The sequence below is a fragment of the Varanus komodoensis genome, unplaced genomic scaffold, assembly GCF_004798865.1.
Source record: "Varanus komodoensis strain SLA01 unplaced genomic scaffold, ASM479886v1 scaffold35, whole genome shotgun sequence".
NCBI lineage: Eukaryota > Metazoa > Chordata > Lepidosauria > Squamata > Varanidae > Varanus > Varanus komodoensis.
Genome location: NW_025335856.1, coordinates 4,623,239 through 4,650,384, shown reverse-complemented (window position 1 = coordinate 4,650,384; position 27,146 = coordinate 4,623,239). Strand labels below are relative to the sequence as shown.

General features: G+C 49.4%; 1 protein-coding gene across 3 annotated transcripts in view; it reads right to left on the bottom strand.

Moving 5' to 3' along the window:
- Positions 1–27,146, bottom strand: part of LOC123028025 (tubulin-specific chaperone cofactor E-like protein) — a 94,337-nt gene that overhangs the window by 15,079 nt on the left and 52,112 nt on the right. For all 3 annotated transcript variants that reach the window (XM_044439458.1, XM_044439449.1, XM_044439450.1), the window contains 7 exons: positions 21,255–21,667; positions 20,009–20,582; positions 18,855–19,447; positions 15,103–15,676; positions 12,497–13,107; positions 10,414–10,975; positions 6,677–6,876 (listed from right to left, as the gene is read on the bottom strand). In XM_044439458.1, the coding sequence (XP_044295393.1) occupies positions 6,677–6,876; positions 10,414–10,975; positions 12,497–13,107; positions 15,103–15,676; positions 18,855–19,447; positions 20,009–20,582; positions 21,255–21,667 (3,527 nt within the window). The remainder of the gene's footprint in view (positions 1–6,676; positions 6,877–10,413; positions 10,976–12,496; positions 13,108–15,102; positions 15,677–18,854; positions 19,448–20,008; positions 20,583–21,254; positions 21,668–27,146) is intronic.

Here is a 27,146-nt window from a genome sequence, read left to right as displayed (position 1 = left end):
AGGAAATGCAACTGGAAAGGTTCTCCTGAAGGATGAAGGCGCAGGGGCTGAACCCACGGCCGTGCTGAATTCCCTGGAAAACTGGAACACAAATCCAAAGTGGTGCACTTTTGTGTAGCCTCTGAGTACCTGTTTGGTATCTTTGGACTGGAGAGTAGCATGAAGTGAATATAAGGAGCAGGGCCTTTTTGTCATGACCTCCACCCTATGCACAAACACAGATGCACATTTCATATGCATTTATTAAGTGATGCATGGAAATGCATGTAAAATATGTGATTTATTCACATTTATGTCAGAAAAGCTGTATTTTTCTGGGTTTGTTTTGTGGAAATACAAAATTAAAATAATAATATTAAAACCTCTAAAGAATGGCCTTTCCAGGAACCATGTCGGAATCCTGCATTGTCAGTCATTCAACTCCTGGCTAAGACTTGCAAATTCTTGGAGTTTGGGGGTGGCTTCTTGCCACTGTTAGTGGGCCTGTGCCCTTGTCTTGATTTGATTGCCTTGTTTTCTGCTTTCAGGAGGTTATCCCTTGTTCATTCAAAGCTTTGTTCTTTGCTGCCATGTCATTTTTCTTTTTTTCTATTGTGCAATGGTCGGGATTTATTTTACTACTGTCCTTGGCATGGATTGGGAGAGAAAGCAGGATGTAATTCAAAACATAAATAAAAATAAAATGATATTGTTACAGCCAATACCATTGCTCTTGTTCTCTCTCTCATTCTCTCATTCTGTGTGTGTGTGTGAGAGAGAGAGAGAGAGAGAGAGCGAGCGAGAGCGAGAGCGAGAGCGCGAGAGCGCACATGCTCTTTGATGTAATAAACAATCACTCCACTGGGCACAGGATTCTTTTTCCAAGCCCAGGTTATTCATATTTGCAGAGGAATGCATGATGGACCCTGAAGTCCACAGAGCAACGATGACTACAAGAGCTTATCAGCTTCAGCTAGCCCACAAGCCAATCACAAACCTTGCTCATTTCAAGACATTTGCCACAAGACACAACCTGAACTAGAGTTTTCCTTTTATCCAGCAGAGGGCAGATGGGTCCTGTCCTTCAAGTGACGACCATTCTTACACCCCAGTGCATCACCTGCTCCTGGCCTCTACCCCATCAAAATCAATACCAAGTCGTCTTCTCCACTACACATGCAAGCTTCTGTTCCAAAGGGCATTCCTGGACTCTGCTTGTGATGCTCACATGCACTTCCAAGCATGGCCAGAAAGTCCTTACAAGGTACCTGGGGATGCCTTTTTGGAAGCCACCACCCATACAATTAGATAATCAATCCTGCTTCTTCAGCATGGTAGGAAAACACCTGAGCAACCTGCCAGGCACATGCAAGCACGTGTGTTAATCCCTTGGTATCAGGGATGTATGATTCAGCTGCGAGAGGCCAGAGATGATGGACGGAGCCAATGTCTGAAGTGCGGAGGGTGTTGTGACATTCAGCTGTGGTTGCGCATGTGTGCAAGCAGAAGCTCTGCTCCTGTGTCGCATTGAGACCTGGACTGATATTGTGTCTGAACGCAGCCCTTGTTTGGGGGTTCCTCTGTGTGTGTCAGCTACTGAATGAGCTTTTTTATCCTGCTCCTCAGCTAAAGAGGCTTCTGGGATGCCATAAACACCATGAAAGGGGCATAACAGGAAAGTAGAAAAGGGGTGGGGAGGGAAGGGGGACAAGGAGAAAAGTAAGAGCATTTTCAGCAGGTCACACACACCACAATTCATGAAATGTCAGAGAAAGAGACATGGAAAAAGAGATTGCTCCAAATGCTATTTGTTCATTGGGAAGACGAGAGCTTCCAACCGATGGAGATGGCATGAAACAAGTCTCTAGATCCTGGCCCACTCCAGATGCATAGGACTACAGCTCTCATCATTCTCAGCTAGCAGAGAATAACTATGACGGTTGGGAATGACAGGAGCTGTAGTCCAGCACCGGTGCAGGGCACCAAAGTTGGGAAGGGCACTCCAGAGCACCTAAGGCCACAGTGAGGCTTTGCTATCATCCGGCGTTCCTCCTCTTTGCATTTTTGAAATTGCACATCCTCTCCCAAGGACTTTAATTCCAGTGGGCTAAGGGGGGTGTGGGACATTCCGAAGCGGAACCACTTGTCTAACACTGTGATCCCTCATAAAAGTGAGGAAATTCAGATTTACAGTTTCCACAGCAACCTCCCTGGTTCTTCCTTCTCGGCAGAGCACAACAAATATCCTGTTGACCACCAGTGTGTACCTGTACAGAGAACACAAATTACATTCCACCCCCTTGTTATCAGATTTACAGAATAATTGTGTGCATGAGCTGCTTCTCCACTGATAAGAGGCTCTAGCACCAGATTTTTTAGGCAGAAGAAAAGCAACCCACGGGAAAGCAAAGGGACAAAGGTGGGACTGTGGGAGACTCTTCCCAGTGTCCCAGGTGAAACCAGAGATACAGTTCTAATTCCCTGATTTATTGCTGTCCATGCTGCCTCCAGTAAGCACAGGGTACTGCTTTCTGTCTGGCCGGGCTATTCTAGCTGAACATTAAAGTCCGCGTCAGTGGACAGTCTGAAATCGAAACACCGGGAGCTCCAGGGAGGCATTCTTCGTTCTGATGGGCAACGGCCACCAAGAAACCCAAGCAGCAGCCTTCTGCATCAGCAGAGGGCAAAGCTGGGGCTGGACCAGGTCAGCCTGCATGCAAACCAGTTGCTCTCTCGCTGAGCTAAGGGTCTCTCCGTTCTGCAGCTGGGAGGACAAGGACAGCGTTCCGGGGACTTGGCTGGGCCAGGACCAAGGCAAGGTTGGTGGCAGGCAGCGTCAGCCCCAGGAGGTCCACTGACAAGGCAATTCACGTCCAGCGTTCTGGACCTAGAATAGAAGGTGCTCAAGCCTGAGGTCCCAGAACCCAGCTACAGGAGGACTGGTCTGCTCAGGATTGAAGTCTTATTCATTATCCCTTTACTCGAGCAGTCCTCATTCCTCAGGCAGGCCATCCTACATCTGAAAGCCCTCTGAAACCGTGCCTTGTGATCGGGCAGCCACTCACCGTGTGCTTCCAGGTCCAGGAGGGGCTCTGGGGAAGGTCCGATCCCTGAGGTCCTGCTCATTTGCCTCAAGGTCTGCAACGTTCAGCTCAAAGGACTCCAGGTCCTCCTCCAAACAGAGGTCTTCCAGAAGGGGCATGAGATTCCTCCAACAAAGCCTTTTTTAGAAGGCTTCATGCCTTTGTCCTTTCTGCAGTTTCCACCTACTGAACAGCCCATCCTTCACTACATACGGTGGTGTGGTGGACCCAGGGCTACCAGGGACAAAGCACTGGCATTCTTCCATTAGCAGGAATGCTGCTCTCCTCTCTCTCCTCCCTCTTGCCCCTGTTGTTTCTGAGCCTAGCTGCAATTCTCAGGGCAAGCAGTGGGAGATTACTTTTCCCAACAAGCTCTAGTTCCCTATTTCAATGCAGAGTGTTTTCAAGAGCCTTGGGGCTGAAAGAGCAGTGGACACCTGCCTGCTCCTGGCAGGAACTGCTGCTGGCCAAGACAGAAGAGTTAGAAGAGATTTGTTGGCATGGGCCGACACCAGAGCCTCTTTCCTTGGGAGAATGGTGGTCTGTCATGGTGCACCACTGGTCCCTGGTAGACATTCTAGGGGAACATGATTATACAAATAATTCTACTCACAAATCTAAATACAGACAGAAACTGCTCCTCCACGCCTGAGGTGTGTTCTTTCTGGAAAACGTTTCAAAATGTGTATGTGGCACACTTTGAATGACATACTTCCCCCCAGAATAGGCATTTTCACAGTTAATGGAGGAGGCAGTTAGGAAAAATATGCACAGAATTGTGCACTTTTTTCCCTGTTCGATCCAGCTGAAAAATGGGATGAAACCAAAACCAGGAATGAGCTGAAATGAGCTTCAAAGGGATTCTTGGAAAATTTAAGCCAACTGGAAAACCACTGATTCTCCCACCTATTTCACAGACATTCCACACACTAACACACAGTATCTTTATAATAGAATAAGATGTCCTTTTAAAAATCCCCCTTTGAGGCTTTTTCCTTGATCAATCAACCTCTTCCCTCTCCCTTCATTAGCACCGCTTCATGAATTGCAAGTGCAAAGTCTCTTTTGCCTGTGTTTATAACTTTCAGTGTTACAGGCAGAGAGTAAAACACTGGGATCCAGTCATTGCACTGGCATAAGGAACAGAGAAGGTTCTGCTTTAAGGCAGAGGAAGCCACCGAGTGATTACACTTTCCCTTCAATGCATCTCCCCGCTCCTCACTTCCACCCTGCACCCAAAAGCAAGCTGAAAATCACAGTCCCATTACCAGGAATTTGTGTCATTCCATTGTGTGGATTAAGCTGTTAATATTACATTGCACACGAAACTACGCCACCAAATACGCTGCCATTGTTCAATATTTTGGGATAACGGTGGTGAAGCAAAACTGGAGAGGCAAGGAAATAACGTTGCCTGCAGCACCCACAAATGATCTGCAGGAAAAATTTGCCCTTTTAAAGAAGCATGACAGAGTCCCCAAGGGCATTGTGTTTTCATCCTCCAAAATCAACCTATTAAGGCAAAGACACTGTCGGAAGCAGTGACGGGAGCAGATAGAAAGCATTCCATCTCCATGAGCTGGTTTCTTCTTATTTGGAAGCCATTTACTATCCAATTCCACAGGCCGCTTAGAGCAGGAAAACACCATAATTTGCGCACTATGTTCCCATTTTCTACAAGGTCGTTTAGTGTTGTTTTGCTGCTTGGATGAATATAGATGTGAATGACTCCTTGAAAACAACCTGTGTCACACTTGCTACTGAACAGCAGCCATTGGCCAGAGCAGCACCAGGGATGGCATGAAGACAAAGAAGCCCTAATTTCTTCCGAAAGCAACATGAAGAACCAAGAAAGCTACCTACAGACTGTTTTTCAAATTAGCAGCTGTTGGTTTAAAAATGCGTGCTTATGAACACACAGGAGCTTTTAAGCAATAATTAATTTCAGTGGTTTGTTTTTGTACCCTTTCCTTTGCCTGCTGTTTTTAGTCCTGACCCTTACAAAATAGTAATTCAAGTAACAGAAATAACAAGCTTTCCTTCCCACATGTGATAAGCCATTGTTTCTACTTTCAATTTTGTTACAGGACTAGGATCCAAGTGTAACACAGTGTTTCTTTTCTGCCACATAACCTCTAGGTGGCACGTAACCTCTATATAGCATATAGTACAATAACACAAGCAGAAAAAGCATCGTCTTTCATTGTGATCGATACTACTTCATTTTGCCTGTTCTAAACAATTCTCACCAAACATGCTGTTTACAGAGAGAAATGAAACTGGAAGGTAATAACAGTGCTGAAAGAATCTGTCAGCAACCATGAGTACAGGAGGACAAGCACACAATGAATGTCTTATTGAAAAAGCTCAATATATATTTAAACTAGGTTTTTAAATAAAAGTTTAAACCCAGAGAAAGGAAAGAATCCTCCGCAATACTTTCAATTTGAAATAATGTAAATTCAAAACTAGTTTCAGTACAGTTTAACTTTTAACTTGTGTCTTGCTTTCACAGGGAAGCTTAGCTCATTGAGAGGGAGGGAGGGAGGGAGGGAGGGAGGGAGGGAGAGCGAGATTCAAACAGTCTGTGTTTCATGCCTTACATAAGATCCACTGATCTGGATTTTAGCTTTTTATGACCTATTCTTAAGGCCATCCACAGGCAGAGTCTTAGATGGACTACTGCCCTCTACACAGTACCAGCTCCATGGCTGGATCCCTCTGGTTAATTGAGCAGCATTTCATAGGCCAGAGAGACAACTGGGCTGGCAAAGAGAACTTTGAAACCCATCAAAATCAGCTGCATATACCTCAAAGAACATATTGCTCTTTCAGAAATCTTATATGTGGGACCAGGTTCCGCCTCCTGCAAATTACATTTTTCTCCTGCCTTTCCCAAACACATGTGCACAATCTTTAGGACCACTTGACCATTCCAATGCCTGAAAGCCACATTTAAAAAAAATCACCCCACTGGACAGTTTATTATAATTTACTTAATAATGAAAATAGAGCTTGTAAAAATATCATTAGTGAGTTATAATTTTAATACAAATGTTTTGTTGTTATTTAAAATTAATTTAAAAGGAGTGGAATGTTAGTATTAAGATGCATAAATTAAAACAACTGTTCTATGAGTTTCCATTAAGTGCTAATTAATTTAACTGAGTGTAGAAGAGATAACAATTACTGGCTTCTTACTAAACTTTTCAAACCCGGTATTATATGTAATATCTGTGCAAGATCCGTTGGTAGCCTTTCTTTCTCTTGTTTCTATATTCTACTTTTTAATGAAAATAATAACAATTTAAAAGTTCAGTTACGGCCACTCCCAATGAGGCCGTTTGGATGCATCTTGGGGCCAGATTCAGCCAGAGTTACTCTTCCAGCCCGCCACGCTGAAGGTCACATCCCGTGGCAAGGCAGATGTTTACTCTGTTCCAAATGTTTACTCTGCATGCCATGTCGGGCAGAACCGGCCCTGTGGCACCGCGGCCAGGCAGGGACTGCCCCAGAAGACGCCAGCCGCCCGAGCATCTTTAGCTGAACCCTCCTCCGCGACCGGGGCTGGCAGCACAGGCGATGCCTGCAGCCCCCTCGCGCCGGTGCCTCACCTCGTAGTATTTGCCGTCGGCGTAGCAGCCGCAGTTGTGGGGTGTGATGCAGCTCTTGCCATTGAGGACGTAGCCTGGGTCACACTGGCAGCCCTCCACGCAGTAGTGGTTGCAGTCGCTTTTCAGCCGGATGGCGGCACAGCGGGGCTGGCAGACGCTCACGCAGCTCTCGTAGTGGCTGTTTGGGGGGCAGCTCACCGCTGGGGCAGAAGAGGAAGGGCCACTTAACATGGCGGCACAGCCCCACCAGAGTGCCCCCCACCAATCGATTACAGCACAGGCCTCCTGCTGCCTTGGAGGGAGCACCCAAAGGCCCAGCAGGAGCGAGATCTGGGAGAGGCACTGCTGCCGGGCATCGTTCTCAGGCACGTGCCCTCTTTTGGCAGTGATGCCTCCAGGAAGGAGCAGGAAAAGGCGTGACCTCCATAGCTCAGCACTCCTGCTGCCTGCGGGGACCCTGAAGGGCGGGGAGATGGTCCCTGCCGCCCTCTGCCTGAAGCATCAATGCCTCTGCGGCTGCTAGAGAGAAGGTGCGCCTCCCCACCTTTCCAGGCAGTCCTAAGGAAGAGAAGTGCCGAGGGTCCAGCCTTAGTCCCCCATGGGGCCTGCAGTGTCCCCGTGGGAAGGAGGATGGAAACTCCAGTCCAAGGCCAAATGATGCATCAGGGAAACAAGGGTGGCTGGACAGCCGGGGCCAAGCAGGCCGGCCATTGGACCTGGATGGAAGGCACTCGAATGGCTGGCCCTGGTCGAGTGCCCCCAAATGGGTTGGTCTACAGATCCCATCACCCCAGGCCTTGGCCAAGCAGCTAGGCTGATGGGAGTTGTGATGCAGCACACCCATAGGGCACCAGGGCGGGGAAGACAGAGAAACAGAGAAGGGGCAAGTACTGCTTGATTGGGGCGTTTTGGAGAAAGGGGACTTTGTTCTGGAAAGAAGATTCTGTTCCCGGTGTGTCTACAAACACCCCCTTTCTTCTTCCCATTGTGGGCCACATCCAGATTCCAGAGAGGGCCTTTGGCTGATCCTCCTGCCCCACTTCTGTCCAGCTCAGGGATGAAGGAGCAGCGTTTGAGGTAATGGGATTTGACCAGCGACTACCAGGAGAGTTTTTGCTGCCCTGACTCCTCTTTGAAAATATCCCTTCAGCAAAATAGCTGCTTTATTATCTCTGACCAAACAGGCTGTTGTACTACAGCCACTAAAACTATGACCAGAGGCGACAGCGGGACCAAAGAAATCCACGTGCAGCTGGGGGCAGCGAAATCTCCGCCAGACCCCCTTTGTGCTGCTCTGAAAAACTAGCTGCTTGCCTCCAGCCTTTGCATCCATTTGAAAAACTGTGGCTCCAGTGAGCCCTTCCAAATAACCAAACTGGAAGGGGGCAGAAATGGAGCTAATTCCCAGCTTGCCTTCCCTGTTTCTTCTCTGGCGGCTGTCACCGGGTCCTAGAATTTCAAGACCGAGGCTGATTTAGTCCATCAATTTGTGGATGGAAAATGATCCAGATTTAACTTTTGAATCTTATTAGTGATGAAAATGACTTTTCAATTGATTTGCCAGACAGTCGGCCTGCCCAAAGAGCTTTTGCATCTTCATTTAGGAGGAGAGTAATTGAACAGTGCGTTGTAATTTTATTGACCAAGGAGAGGCAGGTTCCTTGAGAACAAATGCATACCCTTTCCCTCATGTATATAAGCAAATTGCATTTGCATTTGAAAAATGAAAAAATGGCTGCCTCTGGAATGGCAGATTTAACCCACTGCTTTCTGGAGCACACCTGTGTGCACCTGCAAGAGTGAATTGGTTTCATGAAGCCTCCAGAGCATCCCTCGGAGAATCGGGCCCCTTTCCCCTGACCACTGCTTGGTTTGGCAGTTTGCTGGCTTCAGAGCTATTCCCCAGCCCCCATTCTGAACAGTGGACCTGCTTCTCCCATGTTTTCCTTGCTGGCTGCACTTGGAATGTGTGGGTATTCCTGGTATTTTGCCTCCCGTCCTTTGCCTTCCCTCCGGAACATCTCAGAAATGGAAAGTGTCCACAAGAGTCAAGCAGCCCTGGTTGAAGGAGGGGGTTCTTGGGCGCACTCCTAGCCATGAGGAAAGGCGCAGGACAGGTGTGTGGGGGGGTCCAAAAGCTGAGGCTGTTCCGCACCCTGAGCCCCCTTGGTGTCGGCTGTGCATGCCCCAATCTGCCCGCCCTACACACACACACACACACGCATGCACCTCTTGCCATCAGGCAGAGAAGGTGGCAGCAGAGAGGCTTTGGAAATAGCCTCACACTGAGGCAAGCCCTGCTCCACCTACTCCAGTGCTCTGGACACTGAAGAAAGCACATGGCAGGCCGTTGGCCCCTTCCGCCCAGAGCTGGGCTCTTTAATGCCTCGGGCTCTCCTGCCCCTTCCGCCTGACTTCCTTCCCCCGGGGATTGAATGCAGAGCATTCGGTGTGCAGAGCCCGCCCTCGGCTCTGGAGCTGCAGGGCCTCCTCCACAATGGCCCCACACTTGCTCCGCTGTAGCCAAATCTGGCCTGCAGGCCACTCCTGGTGATACAGGGATACCCATCCGTCTCAACCTCAGCAGCACCAGGCCCAGGGCATTCCGGCTTGCCGATGGCATGGCAGGTTTGCAGGAGGGAACTCGGGGCATCGCCAGAGCCAGACTGAGCTTTTGTATGAGTGCTTCAATATCTGTCAGGTTTCAGGAGCAAGCTATAATTCATCCTGCTGCAGGAACATTTCCTTATGAAGCAGGGGGCAGGAGAGAGAATCTCCTGTGACTCCCATGCTTGTCTCTTCCATGTTGAGGCATTTGTGGAGCTGTTCTTCTCTGCTGTCTCTTCTTATCTGTGTCATTTTTATCCCATACTTTCCAGTCTGAGCCTCCCTCCCTCTCTGCCTCCTGGAAGCACACGGCTCTCATTCTTTCTAACGCCTCTCGCCAGCACTTTTCGCTTCTTCTCCTCCTTGAGAAGTTCAGCGTCACATAGCTGCTCTCTCTCATGGAGGGAACCTGAGCTCTTCATCTGCTCTTCTTGCGTGTCTCTCAACACACAAGGCTCAAACGACACCATGAAGGTCAGAGGAAAAGTGTGATGCCCTACCTGGGGAACTGAGCTGATTCGGCCCTGGCAGAGTGGACCACAAAGGGCCCCGAATTGGGCCAAAGGACAATTGCCATGGGCAGGAATTCTGGAGTAGCGACAGACCATGCCCAGGGCAAAAGCTTCATCAGCCCTGTGAGCCAGCTACCCCTGCGCACTTGCTCTTGTGTTAAATCCAGCCTGCCGTATCGTGTGGCTTGTGAGCCATTTGCACGTTCTCCTCGAAGAAGCCAGGCATTTGTAAGCAGAATGTTATTCTAGTGGTGCTAAATCACGGGAGTGCTGTTTGCATGACCACAATAGTGTGAGTGTTCATTAGTGCTCACGTGGATCAGCAAAAATGTGCTAATCTGGGGTCGTTCATCTGCATTAGAGAATTAGCATGGGCACAAGTGTGAATTGGGGCATGCACACACACAAATAAAAGGCTGGTTTGCAAGTCTGCAGAATCCATGCAGTCCAGAATAAGCTGGCCCACTGTGGAATCTGCAGGTCAGATTCACAGAAAAGCCAAAGCAAAAAGAAGTGGAGCCATTTGCCAGGAATCCCCTTCATGTGCCATGATAGAAATGCAATTGCCCCTGCCCCTTCCCAACCCAAACCAAAATCCAAAACCAAAGCTCCACTTACAACACACCGTGAAGTTCCTCCAGCCCGTGATGGCAATCCCCTGGGTTTGGCAGGTGCTGGCATAGTTCTGCAGCCAGCTGCAAGCGGTTTGCACATCGCCCCCATCAATGCATGTGTCGAACAAGCAGTTCTTGTAGAAGAAGGTGGGGTTGACCTTACTGTGGCACTTGGAGAAGACGCCGCTCTTGCTAGGGATCAAACTGCAGAGCTGCTGAGGCTTCCAGAATCCTTCCACTTTACGACAGGCTGGGCAGCGGTCGCCACAGCCCACCTGGCAAAAGGGGTCCCTCTTGGCCCAGCTGTGGCCAAACTCATTGATGCTGGAGACTAGAACACCACCAGAGGTGTGGAGATCATCATCTGGATTGCTATTATACCGACCACAAAGCCCATAAGTATTGTTCTGTAAACTCCGTGGGATGGAAACAGAGAGGAATGTCTTCCAGTCATACACCACCTTCAGCCCAAAGTCAGTCTCTATGATGATGTGGAAACCAAAGGCAAAGATGTTCACTTTCCCCTGACTCAACTTTAAGGGCAGGTAAAGGCGCTCGTTGTTAACCTGCAAAGAGAGGCATGGAAGTCAGTTGAAGAAGGCAGCAGCTGTTTCGGTAGGTGAAGCTTCAGGAAAAGATGGACTGACATGTGGAAGCCAGATTCAGATCTGTGCTCAAGCTGGGACTGGACAAGTCAATACTTCTCTGCCTGACTTACTTGTAGGATCGTTGTCAGGCCAAAAATCTGCAGAGCTGCTTGTAAGATAGAGTGATGTAGTCAATAAATAAATGATGGATGATGTGTTGTTCAGGAAGAGGGACCCTGGAGGCCTCCAGATGTTCTTGGAATCCAACCTCCATCAGCTCCAGCCAGCAGGGCCAATGGTAAGGGATGACTGGAATTGCAGTCCACCAACATTTGGACCCCCCACAGCTTCCCCATTTCTGATCCAGGAGTGAGAAATATCACCCTGATTTATAATAGCCAAACACATCAGCCACAATCCAAGTCAAAATTAGGTGCATTGATCCATCCACATGGAGCATGGCCATCCAAAAGCAGGAGTTATTAAGACCTATATCAGTTCATGTGCCGAGCATGACAGGCCAAGTATTCATATAGAAATGAGCGGCTTAGAAGCAACCATCTTCTTTGGGACTGGATGAGATAGTCCTGACCTGGACTCAGCCGGCATTTCAGCACCCTGGAGAGTTCTGGGCGCACAATTCGCTCCAACAGCACCCGAAGGCTGCTTGAGGCTTCAGAAGCCCCTGTCCACATCGCAGGCTTCACTCCTGGCCAGTGGGTTGCACACCTCGTGCCCCACAGGCTACGTGTGGCCTTTGGGCACTTGTGATGTGGCCTGCAAAAAGCTCACTGGATCCCCCTGCCAGTTAATTCCCTTGGCCCTCCTGGGAGGGAAAATCTCTCATTTCCAGCCAGCAGTGAAAGGCAACTGCTCTTTTAATTTTTGTTTTAAGTTAAGAACATCAATTTGCAAATACAACAACAACCCAAAAGCAGAAGAAAAGGAAAGGAAAAAAGGGAGAAGAAACTAACACTTCCATTTCAAATGTATACATTAATATAAAGGTACCATAAAGCTTTATGACTTGATGTTTAAGCCAATCTTAAAGGAAATCAACCCTGACTTTAGAAGGTCAGATACTGGAGATGAAGCTCAAATACTTTGGCCACCTAATGAGAAGGAAGGACTGACTGGAGAAGAGCCCGATGCTGCGAACGACTGATGGCAAAAGGAGAAGGGACGGCAGAGGGTGAGGTGGCTGGATGGGGTCACTGGGGCGGTGGGTGTGGGCTTGGGTGGGGGATGGTGGAGCACAGGAATGCCTGAAGGAATGTTGTCCATGTCGTCATGGTGGGTTGGGCACAACTTTGCAACTGAACAGACAGAACAGACCATACAGCTAAGTAAATATCCATACGTAAGTGATGCCTATACAAGAGACCTTCAAATACAGTAGGAAATCAGAGACAGGGACAGCCAGCTGAGAGATCTGACCCACTGGAGAAACGGCATGTTGACTGACTATCCCACCATATCGATCACTGCACGGTTGCTTACCAGCACGGTGTGTTTGTAGGCTCGATGGATGACGATGTTGTAATTGAAGACTTCCACCTCCACCTGCTTCACCCACATGGCCAGGGAAGGGTCCCGATCCTCATTCTTGGCAGTGACTGTGAACTCAGGGAAGGTGTCTGAGCGCACGGCCCTTTGGCGGCCGATGGTTGTGCAAAGCACCAGGGGACAGCTGCTCTGAAAATCAAAAGCAAAGCCATCAAAGGTCAGGTAGTGTCCGTAGCCAGAGACGATGCAAGACGCATCGGTGCGGGGCTGGCAGTAGTAAAGGCCATTCTCTTCCAGGCAGTACTCATCCTCCTTGCACGGAATGTTCTCGCAGTGGACGCTGTTGTCCGAGCCGTTGCAGTAGCAGAAATACTGGCAGTCGATATCCATCCAGAAAGACTGGTTGGTGGAGAGCTGGTGCCCCTCGAAGCTGCAGCCGCACTCACTCTTGGGGATGCACCGGGGTCCCCAGAAGGCAAAGCCCTCGTCGCACTGGCAGCCCTCCGTGCAGCTGTCCGTGCACACGGGACCCCCACCCAGGCTTTGGCAGGACTCTGCGCAGGTCATGCACTCCTCGAAGTGGCTGTTTTCGGGGCATGTCAGAGCTGCAGCCAGAGAGAGAGAGAGAGAGAGAGAGAGAGGTCAGATCACCAGCGGTGGTGGCCCCCGCAGGCCAGATTCACCAGCCACACTGAACCTCAGCTCTGTGGCATAGCTCAGCCTGGAAAAGCAGCATTGGCCTGGGAAGGCAGACGTTCAGGTCCTGATTACCCCTCCGGATTTCACAGCTTCATCTAGATCAGGGATGGAGAATGTCTGGCCCAGGGGAAGATCAGCCCTGCCCTCTGAGTTTCCCTGGGTGCTCACATCCCCTTCCGCTGGTCCACCTGCTTGCTCATGAGTTTCTGCATTGTAAAGAGCTGAAAAGCCTCTCCTAAGACTCGCTGACTGTTTGCAATGTCAAACCACCCCGGTCAGTATTCTTGGCCCGGCCCATTTTGCCTTCAGCCACTCCCACTGCCAGAAGGTGGGTCTCAAGGGGTTCTCTGAAATGGGACTCAGCCCTCAGGCTGAACAGAAGCCCCACACACGGGAACATTTTGTTGCAGTTCCAGGACAGGCAACATTTTGTGGCAGGTCTGAGGTGGGATGGACCAAAAAGAAAAGAAAAAGACAGCTATGGAAAAGCCCAGGCACTACACAACTTCTGTGGAAGGCAGGGCAGCTGCTCAGGGGTCAGAGGGGTTCTTTGCTGACCACAGACCAGGGGGTGGCCTTGAGGTTTTCTGATAGCAAGGAAACTTCCACAGCAGCATGAGCAACCTTGGAATCCTAGCAGATCCTCAACACCGCCAGGGAAGGTGGAAGGACAATGGGAGGATTACGGAGGTGGAACAGCAACACTCTCCCCTCCTGGGGTGGGCTGGCATTGGCGTCTGCCTCTGGGCCCAGCTCCAAAATGATGTAATGGCAGGCCTCATCTCTGATTCTGCTTCCTTTCATTTCCATTAACTTGGCCAGGCCTTCTGTGCCTGCGTATGAATTAGCAACCTGGCCTGTCTGGGTTTCCCTTTGGATTAAGAGGATTCATATTCCTCGCAGCTGGAATATTACCACAGCTAAACAAAGCAAAGCCAAGCCAGACACCTCCCCCCCCCCGCCCCATCTCATTCAAATTAGCTGCCATTGTCACAGCTTCGAGTCAAAGTCTTGAAATTCAAGAACATTGCAAAATAAAACTCCGGATGTCTCCTCAAAGGCAGTCTATGAAATTACTTAATTAGGGAAGTACATCTGGAGGCCAAAAAAAGGAAGAGGAAAAAACAGCTGCTAAGAAAAGAGAAATCCCCCAGGCTCAAAGGTAATGCTTCCACAACCCCATTTTAATCTAGATTCCTTACAAAGGAATGAGATGTCTCAGGTGTGTGTGAGGGGTTTTTTAAGGCTGTGTGTGTATGTGTTTGTGTGATCTGTGGCAGGCTGAGTCTTTGGGACAGAACGGGGTATGAAGCTTCTGGAGATCCAGCAGCCCATCTTCAACATTGGGTCAAGAAGCGCAATGCAAAATTGCTATTGAATGTGCTGCTGTATTACTAAAGTGCCACCGAATATTGAGAATCTATCAGCAGAGGAGCAGGAAAGGGGGAAAGGGGAGAGTCAGTGATCTCCCTTTGGAAGTGTGCATTGGAGCATATTTCTCATTCTAAAGCAACTTGCACACATCTGAAAATCCACCTGGAACAAGGTATATACATCAGAGGGCTGTACCTAGGATATTGAAAATTTAAGCCAAACTTTTCAGCACTTTCCAGAGCATCCATCCACACTGGTAAAAGCTACCTCTGAAAGCCAGTGGAGCTTCCACAACTGGTGAACATCCTCCTGTTCACACAGGAGCCTTTTTGGCTGTCTGGATCTAAATAGCCCATAAGGCCTAGGAAGTGGCAGATGTTGAGAAGGTAGGGCTGAAATCTTAAGCTGCGCATGGCCCAAGAACTATACAGTGCTGGCTTCCTGCAAGAAGACACAACAGCCAAGACAAAATTCCCTCTGCTGCCTCCCGCCCAGCTCAGCCCAGCTGAATCCACCGCTCAACTCACGGCAAAAGTTGAAGCTCCTCCACTGCCCAATCTCTACTTCGGCGTTCTTGCAGGCGCTGGCGTAGCGAGCCACCGAGTCACAGAGCTCGGACTGGTTCCCTCCGCTCTGGCACAGGCGGAAGAGGCAGGTCCGGTAGTAGGCGGACACGTTCACCACGGAGTGGCACTCCAGGAAAGAGCTGTTGGTGGGATCGTTGATGACGCCACACTTCAAGCGGCTGCGGTAATCCTTCAGGAGCTCCGAGTCGTTGTTGCAGGCCTTCAGCAGGTTGCCACACTCCCCGTTGCAAATCTCGTTAAAGGTCGTCCAGCTCTCCAAGAAGACCACCAGGTTGTCTGTGCATTTCCCATTCAGGAAGCAGAATTCATCACTACTGTTGCCATTGAAAAAGCCACACAGGCCCCCGGTACAGTTGAAGTAGGCTGTGGAGAGACGTATCTCCAACCTGCCGGCATCCGAATACTGGATGTGCACGAGCCCTTCGGACTCAACCACAGTCCCGTTTTTACTTCTGTAGACTTCCAGGTGGCCAGAGGGGTGGAAATACGGCAGTTCTGTTTCATATCCATTTACCTGCAAATGGAAGACTGTGCATGAATGAATGAAGAGGGCGGTTGACGAGAAGAGCCACGGGCGCTGACGAGTTAGCCATCTTCTTTTGGCTCACAAGGGTTAAGAGAAGTGGGAAATGGAGGGCCGGTGGGGAAGAAATGAAGATATGGCATATTCAGGGCACAAAGCAAATGCCTAGACATGTGTTGCCTGAAGACCCACTGAAAGCAGAGGGAGATTGAATGTCCTTGTGATACAGGATCTTGGACAAGTTGGGGGTCAACATTCCAGTGTGGCATACTGGTGAGAGAGTTGAACTGGGAGTGGGGGAGACCCAGACCCAGATGCTCACTCAGCCAGGAAGCTCGCTGGGTGACCATGGGCCAGTCACTGGCTCTCAGCCTAGCCTACCTCACAGGGTTGTTGTGAGGATAGAATAGAGATGGGATTCTGTAGGCTGCCTGGGATTCCCTGGAGGGAAAAGACAGAATACAGTCGAAAAACAAGAACGAACCTTTCTGTTTGGTCCAGAGACCTTTCACACATTGTGCTGTGGAATGCCACTGAAAATCTATTCACGAGGGAGGCGCAGCCACTCCTGACTCGTTCATGCACGTGTCTGTATGACATACTTGTTGACACACATGCATAGAATCACGGAATCACAGAATAGTCGGGTTGGGGGTTTATTTGTGACAGGGCGCCAAGAAGGCCGACCAGGCCAATGCTGCCCATTTGCTCACAGTCTGTTCTTGATGGCACCAAGAACCACCAACAGGTACAGGTGATGTCTCAGGAGGCCCTTGCCAAGAAGTCAGGACCAGCCATGCCACGACTCCTCCAATCATCCTGCGTTTGGGTCTCCAGTGTGCTGTGTGCACCCACAGTCTCCTCTCTTGGTGCCCACGGGTCTCTCTCGCCATCCTGATTTGCTGTTTTGTCCCTTAAGAAGCTGCTTCTGGACACCCCATTTTATCTCTGAATGTAGAAGCTCCATATATTAAAGCCACTGATAGAGTTTCCTCTCTGAATTTGACAAATCCTCAAATGGGAGATTGGTTTAATAAAACAACACATTGTCACAAGGAAATGCCATGGCGCTTTTCATTGACCTGTCTGATTTTGTCTTAAACTGAGGCAAGTAATTTGCTCCTGCAGGTGTCCCAAGGCAATCATTCAGATTTTCACTCCTCTACTATTCAAGCAAATGCAAAAGCTGGGATAGTCACAGCAGAAATAGGACGGGTTAGAAGCACTTGATGGATGTCTGTGCGATATATTGATCTGTGAGCAGACAGCGCAAATACGCTTTTACTGAAAGCAGCCCACACCAGAAGCACTGGGGAGGGGATGCAACTGTTAAAAATGAGCTCATACAATCAGCATTTTAGCAAGATGTCTTCATAAAATGTCACCACAAGATTAACTAGAAAGTACATTTGATTGAAAAAGGTCTCTCCTCTGCTTTCGGTCACACATTAGTCATGTCTGTACATGCAATTAAATAACACTAGAGACGTTCAGAAGTGCTGTTAGCTATGAAAAGTGCTTGGAAATTGCTAACTATTGTTAAAGCAGTTCCAACAGCCAGGTGGCAGTCTTCGTGCAGGATCCTGACCGGGATACAAACCTCAACCAGCATATAGCCTAATTGTATGGGGTCTGTCATCATCAAAGGGGTCCAAGCCAAAGTGGTAGTCACGGATGCCTGACTTTTCAAACTCATCACATTCCTGTCCTGGCTCTCATTCCTTATTTGTTCAGATGGGAAATGGGTGCATTTCAAAAGAGTAAAATGTGCAACCCCCCCATTGGCTAAAGCATGAAAATGCACATCTGTTGTGAGAAAGTGTGCATCGTAAAGTGCACTTTTCCAAAAAACTGTATTTTTAAGTAATGCTATCTCAAACTTGGGAATGTGTGTGCCTTTAACAAAATGTGCTGCAGGTCAAGTTTGGGGCAGGGTTGGATGATTTTTGAACCAAAACGACATTCTCACATATCCCTGGAAAAGCAGTGAGTGTGCAGCTTTACCAGGAACAATGTCCTCAAACAGCAGCAACAGACTATTATGCTGCAATTGTTTCAAAAGACGACACTCCTTGGCAATTTTGAATTGATGAAGAGCAAGGAACAAATTAGACAAGACATGAATTGGATGAATGCAATTACATAAGATGGACATTTTCTTGTGGTGCCAGAAACAAGATGACTTGGAAAGGTGTGTGTGTGTGTGTGTGTGTGTGGAGGGGGGGCGGACTCAGCTCCTTCCTGCCACAATCTGAGCAAATCTCCCCCCGCACCCCATTTTTGCTCATCCCTCTTTCCAAAGGTTGCTCATCTTTCCCCACACTTGCTATTTACATAACGAAGCATGCATTTTAATTTCTTGAATGCAACTAACAGCTAGTTTTGCTCTAAGGTGTAGGGTAGTGGAATCAAAGCTCCCCTATGTAAACAACTCTGTAGGAGAAGCTTCCCCTCCATCAAAAGATCTGGCTTTGATTTAAAAAAAAAATTAAAAACCAAGCAAGCAAATTTCCTGCCTGCAAGAGACACATGATTAATTCAGTTGTCAGCAACACAGAATCAAACGGAGACTGTTTGATCACTCATCTAAACTCTTTTTGGGTCTTCCATCACTGGCATTACAATTGCCTGATAAAAGCTTATCTGGGCAAGAGGGGCAGGAGCTAATGGGATGGTCCAGTACCTGTCACTGCTGACCTTTGTCTCACCAGGATTAAGAAGAGAATCAAGACTCACTTCCCTGAAGTGCTTTTGACTTAGAGAGACTCAGAAATGGGTGGTGCATTGGGGTAGAACAGACTTTTCCTCAGCTCTTAGCTCTGCTTAGCACCTGAGGGCTGTGTTGGAACCCCGGCTCAGAAGGTGAGGGGGATATAAACAGACTCTCTCAAGAAAGAGTAAAAATGAGCCTCAACAGAGCGGAATAGTAAGAGTCTCAAGCTGAAATGCTGCTGTGTCTGGTCACTTGGCCCCACACCTTCTGCCCTTCCTACCACCGGAGCAGAGCCCCTGCAGCCCATTCCACTGAGGGATGCTGCAAGCAGCTCCACGTCCCTGCGATATGCCCCAGCAGGGATGCTGTGCGCACCTCTTTCCCCTTGCCTTCGCTTCTCCCCTCTCCTGCCCCAAGTATCCCTTCCCCCTTGTGTCCCACGGGAATCCTCCCCACCTTGATCTCTGAGCTGTCCATCCCTCCGATCTTGACCTCTTGGCTGGCAACCTGGATCCGCAACGTCCGCAGCAAGTCGGGGTTCGGCTCCAGCTTCTTTTTGCTGATGTCCACCTCCAGGTAGCTGGGTCTGTCTGGGCAGGTTTTGACCAGCGTGTAGGAGTTGTCCAGGGGGTACCCAAACGTGGCCCCGTCGAACGTCTGCAGCACTTGGTCCTGCGACACCAGGCACAGCGTCTCCCGCTTGGGGTAGCAGCCTTGGTAGCCGTTCTCCACGGCACAGACCTCCCCTTCCTGGCAGGTGGAGTTGAAGCAGCTGGCCTCCCCTCCGTCCTCGCACCAGCACTGCACCGTGCAGTCTGGCGAGGCCCAAAAGGCTTCCCCGACGGCGTGGTATCGCCCGTCCACGTCGCAGCCGCACTGGTGGACTGGGACGCAGAGGTCCGTGCTGAGCACGTAGCCTTCATCGCACTCGCAGCCCTCGGTGCACGGGGCGGTACAGGCCGAGGGGGCCGTGAGGTCGGAGCAGGTGGCTGGGCAGCTGCTGGTGCACACGGCGTAGTGGCTGAATTCCGGACACTGCACCACGGCGGCTGCAAAGGGCAGACAGACCATATTCTTTAGCATTGCCCCCGGACTTAGTGCCTTATAAAGAAGGAAGTCACTGGCCCCGCTTTACATGGGTTAGGATTCTTTTGATACAGCACAGTAGCCTGAGCTGGAGATCCAGTGTGGTGTGGCAGTGAAAATGTTGGCCTGGGACCTGGGAGAGCCGGGTTCAAGCAGCCGTGGAGCCTGCTGGGTGATTTGGGCCAGGCACAGCTTCCCAAGCTCACCTGCCTCACAGGGTTGTTGCGAGGATAAGCATGCAGTGGAGGAGAACGCTGCAAGTCGCCTCGGTTCCTTGCAAGAGGAGAAAATCAGGGCATGATTTAATGATAATTAATGATGATGCTGTGAGTTCTGGGATGCCTGCTGGTGTCCCTAACTGGCTCCTCTGCCGGAGCGCATCCCTTCGCATGCAGCCAACAGCCAGACATGTGCCTTTGGAAAGCTTCTATCAGGGAATGTAGACCACCCCTCCCTCCTCGAGGAGCGTTTCTGGAAGAGATGCAGAGTGAACAGTCTCATCTCTGCAACGCCTTTGCACTTACCGCACCCTGCCTGCATTCGCCAGTCTCCGATCGGGATCCCAAGGGCTTGGCAAACCAAGGCGTATGCCTGAATGGCTTGGCAGAGTCCTCCGGTGCCGTTATCTCGGATGCTGCACAAGTCGTACACGCAGCTGTGGACAAAGGCGGTGGGGTCGACAATGGCCCCGCACTCCCACAGGGGGCCTCTGGTCTTGTTGATGAAGCCGCAGTGCTCAGGACCAAAGTAGAGAGCTTCCATCGCCATGTCGCAGAGGCTGCAGTTGTCCAAGCAGCCCGGGGAGCACTTCCACTCGGGGTGGTAGACCCGCCAGCTCTCCCCCAGGTCCAGCACCGAGGTGGCCATTCTTCCATCCGACCGCAGCACGTCATCCTCGGGGTTCTTGTTGTAGTTTCCACAGAGCCCACATGTGGCGTTGATGTAGGAGCCCGGGACCGAGATGGCAGCGTAATGCTCTCCGTCGTACGTCACCAGAAGGCCGAAGTCGGTTTCTACGGCCGTCGACAAGCCGCTCTGATAGATCTTTATCGCCCCCAGTTCCAGGAAGACAGGGAGAGACATGACCAAGTCATCTATCTGTGGAATGGGTACAAAACACCTTTTTAAAAAGAAGAAAAATGAAGGGTGGATCCACAATATATTTATTTACGGTATTCATGACGAAGCTCTCTACTGCCTCTACGAACAAGAGCGTGAAGGCCTCCCACACACAGCGCCCAGGCCTGGAGATTCTGGCCTCACCTCGTCCATTGGGCAGAGAGCCTGAGGCCCCCTGGCTGGGGAAGCTGAGAGAAGCAGGGCGGTTGGTAGGATAGACTTTCAGGGGCGTAATAGCAATGTCCCAGTCCCTGGTGGAAGCCGTTCTGTTCTCACAGAGGATGGGTTCGGCAGAGAATGAAGGCCTCCTCCTGAGGCAGAGAAACAACCTGCACCATCGAAAGGAGTAAAGGCTTACCTTTGACTTGCAGCTCAAAATGGTTGTGAAAATACCCCTTTTCAGCTCAGCCCTTTGATTTAAGCTCAAGAAAGTGAAAATTTTGTAGCAGGGGTGCCATTACAAGGCCCAGAAAGGTGGACCGTGGTTGGCAAGATAATAGCCAAAAGACTATAGCACCCCTGGTGGATCTCCATGTATGGGCAGGAGGGGGCACTCCTTAGGTAGCCAGATCCTAAGCCATTAAACCTGAGTGCTGAATGATTGAAGTTCCCTTAAATTTCCTCACGAGTCAGTGAGTCATCAAATCTCACCATAATTTTCCCAAAGCTGCCTTTGGGGATGATTATCTTGTGTGAATAAACTTCAATGGAGATATCCTTCAGCCAGGAGACAGAAGAAGCACCCCGGTTTTCGTTCTTGGCTTCCACACTGAAGAACGGCAGGTTGGATTCGGGCCAGCACTGCCGGGCAAGAAGGTAGGAGCAGGAACCCTGGAAGTGGAAGAGAAAGCCGTCGAAGGTGTGATAATGTGGGTCCCCAAACACCACACAAGTGCTGCTCTCCACCGGCAGACATTGGTAGAACTTCTCCTTCAGCTCACAGATCTCATAGGGACCGCAGAACACCTCCTGGCAGAAGATCTCATTGTTGAAATCCAGGCAACGGCATTTGGTGGAGCAGTTTGCGCTTTCCCAGAATATCTCTCCTTGTCGTAAGAACTGCCCTAAAAGCAAAACAAAGCAGAAGGTTAGCCTTGTAGCGTTCAGAATACCTCATGAAAATCAGGCCATATTGGAATAAAATGCCCAACAGCTGCTTTTTTTGAGTCTGGAAACTCCGTGTCGCCATGGAAATGACATGTGGACCCAAGTGGCACAGATACCAGGTTTGGCTGTCCACCCTGCCCTTGCAGAAGGTAGACAGCAATGGCTAGAAAGGGGGCTTATGTGGTTCATCGATCAAACTGGAACTATGGAACCTTCTCTTTGAGGACATTAGAAAGAGTCTCTCTTTGACCAAGCCCTTTTCTTTCTCTCTTATTCTGGAGTTAAGTGCAGAGGTCCTTCTGGATCAGAAGCCTGCTGTCATGGGTAGGAGGAGCACTCCTACCCCTCACCCTTCCCTTCCCCCTTCTCTTTCTACTGCTTCCCACACTCCTGCCCCAATTCTTCACAACTAACAGAACACCCAATCGCGAAATGTCCAAGAACTCAGTGGGATCTAAGCTCACTAGTGTGTGTGTGTGTGGGGGGGGGGGAGGAACGGAAGCACGTGCAGCTCTCCGTGCATTGACCACAACTAAATAGCAGCGAAAGCAGATCACGAATGGCTGAGCCTGTGCCGCATGAATTATATCTCAAATCTGCTATCGCTGGTGCTGCAAGTGAATTCTAATAACAATGGGGGAGGTATGTTTGCAGCTCAAGGGGCATTAATTTGCGATTGCTTGGCTAGGCTCATTTTCCTGCAGCCTGAATTAGCAGTAATTAAACATCAAGCAGCATAATTTTGGAGCAAGAATGTTTTACAATAGTTACAGCGCTACTGAATGTAAACCTGGTAAAACGTACCCTATATAGCATGACTACCAGCAGCAATACTATTCAACATCACCGTCACCGTAGTGACTCCATGAGAAGGATAAAACCATTCAAAGTGTACAATAACTCCAGGGGTCTCCATTGCGCTGCTCAAGGGCCTGAATGTGTCTGCGGATATTTCTCCAGGCACCTCCTGGCTTCCTGCTGCTCCTGGATCTTATTTTGTTTTGGAGGATTTGTTTCAATTAAAACATGCAAGCAAACAAACTCCCAGGAAGCAAGCAAGCTGTGAGGTTCAGTCCTGCCCTTCAGGGCCTTCTTTCTTTGGGTTCAAGGGCAGGTTTGGAACTCAGACTCCCACCTTGTAGCTCGATCCTTGGGCAAAGGACTTCTCTTTCCTTCGGAATGATTTGGCTTCTGTGATTCGTGGCCAGCCTCACTCACCATGGCAACCACTTTATGAATGGGCAAGCCCCACCCCTGGGCAGCTATCAGTACTCCAACCAGGCTGGGAACGCCATAATTGTTTTCGGAATGCTGCATCTCAGCATGCCATTCCCAGAGCCCTCCAAAGAAGGGGCGAGAATCCACAGTGGACAAATGGTGCTGAAGCAGTGGAAGCTGGTGAGCATGGGGGTGGTTAAGGGGGAAATAAGTCCACCAGCTCTAGGGGTGGCGTATTCCCCCCGACCACCATCCTAAGAGCACACTGGGGGAGTGAAAGGATTGGGCCTCTGGGGATCCGAATCCTGCCCAGACCGACTCCCACCATCCATGCATTTTGCCAGTACTGACACTGGAGCACTGATGGTGGAGAAGCGGGGGCAATAGAGTTCCCACAACGACTGGAGGGCTTTGTTAGCTTCACTAGTTCCAGCCTGTCCAGTTTAAGCCTGAGTCAACAAGCTGGCCTTGAAATCTGAAGCTCCTTAGTCCAGCAGGGGGCAGAAAGCAGACCAAGATCTTCTGGGTGATTTGCGGTAAATGGACAGTGGCCTTTAGCCACCAGGTATTTGGACATAGTAGTGTTTAAGTCTCAATGAAACTTGCAATTTTGCATCTGTAGCAAGCCAGATGTCAGGTTGTCTTTGCAGACCATCTGGAGGTGTGGAGATGGACAGGTGAACAGCAACGGTGGAACCCAAGAACATTTTCAGTTGCAGAGAGACCTGTTCTCCAAGCTTGGAAGGAAAAACACACCACCCACCCCACATTTGAGCAAATTGCTTGCAACTGCCAAAGTCATTGAGGTGTTTTCTAGATATATGGATAACTTATATTAACATATATATTTGAAATGGAAATGCTAATCCTTTTTTCTTCTGCTTTTTCTGTTTCCTTCTCTCTCTTTATTCCTTCTCCTGTACCAAGGGAGATATTACTGTCCTGATTAATGTAGAGTGACATGTTTCATTAAATGAATTCTTTTTTTTCTTCCTTCCTCTTCTTCTTGGCTTGTTCGATTTTGCTTTATTCTTTTGTTGTGATCATGCTGCTGCAAATAAAAGGATTCTTAAAGAATCCCAGTGCAGGGCTCTCAAGGCGCTGCAGACCAGGGAGAAAACTGGGTGATGTCTGTCAGCTCCCATCTGCAACCCAGATGTCTTTTTCAGTGCTCAGTGAAGTGCCTCCCTTCGCACTCTTTAATTAACACACTTTATTAGAAGCACCTGGAATGGCTGTGCAGCAGCAACCTGCAGCAGCTGAACACTGGGGGTTCCAAGAGCCTGTGCAATATCCTGCGGATCGCTTCTGCCTTGCGGTCAGGCCTTCAGGCCAGTGACTTGTAAGCCCATGCTAGCCATTCTGTGGGGTGCCCAGGAAAGGTTTTCAAATTGCCAGATGGGCGCTTGAAGCCCCAGTGGTGTGGGTGTTCAAGGACAGGCTGGACATGCACATGGTAGGCATGTCATGAGCAGAGGTGGCTGGAGCCAGGGTCAGACTAGATGGCCCAGGAGGTCCCTTCTGACTTGCTCTGTTTCTATGTTTCTATCACCTGCAAATTTTTGCCTACCCCCATGCTGGCTCCTGGATTTGAAGCTCCGCAGCCCTGAAACTGAGGATGTCTTCAGACAAAGACATATAAAATAGGATGCCTGACAGATTTGCCAAAACCAAACCATGATTCAATCCCTAAAGTGTGCAGACTGCTGACGGAAAATATATTTGTCCACAGTGGAAAAGATCTCAGGGGAGGAAAGGAGCTTCATTAAATTTCTAAACCGTTAATGCTATATAATCTCTCTGCAGTTCCATTCCTGTGGGACCACGGCGATTGCTCAAATAGAGTTACAGGGAGATTCACACAAGCGTTACCTAGGAATAGGAGAATGGATGAGCCCTGCAATGCATCTTAAATCCATAATTCAGGAGACAGGGAAATTGCGATCAGCCATTGTATCTTTTTTACTGCATGGCATTTCCAAGGGAGCTGGCTCGTTAGAAAGTTGCATGGGGAAAGATAAGATTAGATTAATAGGATTCCTATCTGGGCTGGTATTTTAAAAAGCAAACACAGGAGACTCTTAACTTGGTGGAGGGGCAGCAGTGAAAGCCATGGCCTTGTCTGCTTTTTTGAATGACTCTGTGACTTGCAAATTTCTGGGTGTGGGGTGTGTATGTTGCAATTGATGGGAGCATGGAACCTCTCTGGAGGCACAGCACCTCAGACCTGAGGCTGAAGGGGGCCTGCCTCAGATCCCAATCTGGCCCACTTGGGTTCTTGCTGAGAGCTCTCCCCCGAGAGCTCATGGTAGGGTGGTTTCCAGGGCTGGGTGTTCTTCCCTCCAGCCTTAAGGGTTGAAATGCCTCTGCTGAGGTTTAGCTACTGGCAGTAAAAGCTTTAAGTACAGTATGTTGGTATCTTGCCCCACTGCTTGGCCTTTGGCCCTGCCCATCCTGAGAGCTTCTGCGAAACTGGATTCAGCCCTCAGGCTTGAAGCCTCCCTGTTTTGAGAAAGTTTTCAAGGAAAGGCTGGAGTGATGAGGTAGCCAAGCTCAAATACACGAGAAAACTTGCTCCTGTTGAGCTTGGACTCAACAGGAATGAGGGAGGGTGTTGGTCAGTCGCAAAGCGATGCTCCCACTTCAGGTGTTCGTGGGCAGAGAGCTTGAGGCCCTCCAAATGCTGCCGGATTACAACTCTCATCAGCCCCACCCACTGACCATACTGACTATGGTGGATAGGAGGAGGAGTCCAACAGCTTCTGGTTGCCAAGATTGGGAAAGGCTGCATTTCCTGTTGTATTAGTGCATTGCCACCCATGTAGAGAGACAATGTGGAGTAGTGATTTTGGTGCTGGACTAGGACTGGGGAAACCTGGGTTTCAATCTCCACTCAGCCTGAATGCAAAAGGCTGGTCCAGTCGCTACGGCTCAGCCGAAACGACCTCTCAGTAAGTTTATCCCTTTTGTTATGAGAAGCAAGCACTGATTCAGGCTACAGGTGGTATTCTCATGAAGTCCAAAGAGACACATATTCCAGGAAGGCTTTGTGTAACACAGAAGCTTGTGCATGTTGCTTAGCTTCCTGGTCAGAGCACCATGAGAGAGAGTTGTCAAGGACCTACTTGGTCTACTGGAATCTACCCCCTCAAGCTGAGCAAGATCCCAAGTGCCACCTTCAAGGCAGGCCTTTCTGTAGGGTCGTCTTCCCAGCTGCAAGTCTCTTTGAGTGCCACATGACACAGTGCTCCCCTTCACTTTTCATCTGACTCTTGGGGTCTGATATTCTCACCCTTCCCACAATCCTCTTCATTAGGAGTTGGCAAACCCAGAGAGCCCAACTTGGCTATCTTTTGAAAGATTAGATGGAGGATGGGTCTCCTCCTAGCTTCCTCCACTCTTCCTGCCCACGCACCTGTCTCCACACACTTGGATCATGGACAACCCCCTCCCCCTTCACCTCCCTGCCTGTCTCGAAATCCCTTCCTGTGTCTTCCTGGAGTGCACCTGAGGAGGCCGGGCTTAATCCCGCCACTGAGCATCTTTCAAGAAGGTCTGAGTTACAGGCAATAAACATTTACTTGGGACGGGGTCTGTCCACTCCATCTGGATCTTAGATGCATCAGTGCATAAAGCTTATTTCCCACTCTTAAGAGTGTGTCTGCACTTTCCAAACGGGAAAAAACACGTTGCACATCGGATGGCTTGTGAAAGCTCATGCTGCAATGTATTTATTAACCCCACAGGAACGTTTGCTGTTCCTCCAGCAGCAGACTAATAGTTCTACCTCTCTGGCATCTGTAGATATTACACCACAGATAAGAATAGAAGCTACTGAGCACAATATAAGCTGCTCGCATTAAGTGAGATCAGTTCTGAGTGTGGAAATCTCTTCACTGTCTCCATTCCGTTTGTCCTTTATTATCACGCAGGCCAAGATAAGGCTCTTTGTACTAATTAATAGCAGCAATTAATAACATGAATATATTATGATATTACACTACAAATTGTCATGGCTGGTCCCTCTCCTCTTTTCCTCTTTCCTCCAGAATTCCCTCCCAGAATCTGAAGGATACCATTAAGACGGCCACCATGGGAAATTCTCCCATAGACGTTCACAATCTATTTGAAGGGCACTTGAAACTCTGTAGCTGCTTTGCCAGTGCAGGAGCTTCCAAATTCTCCTTAAGCTTCCTGTTTAACGTGAGATCCAACTAC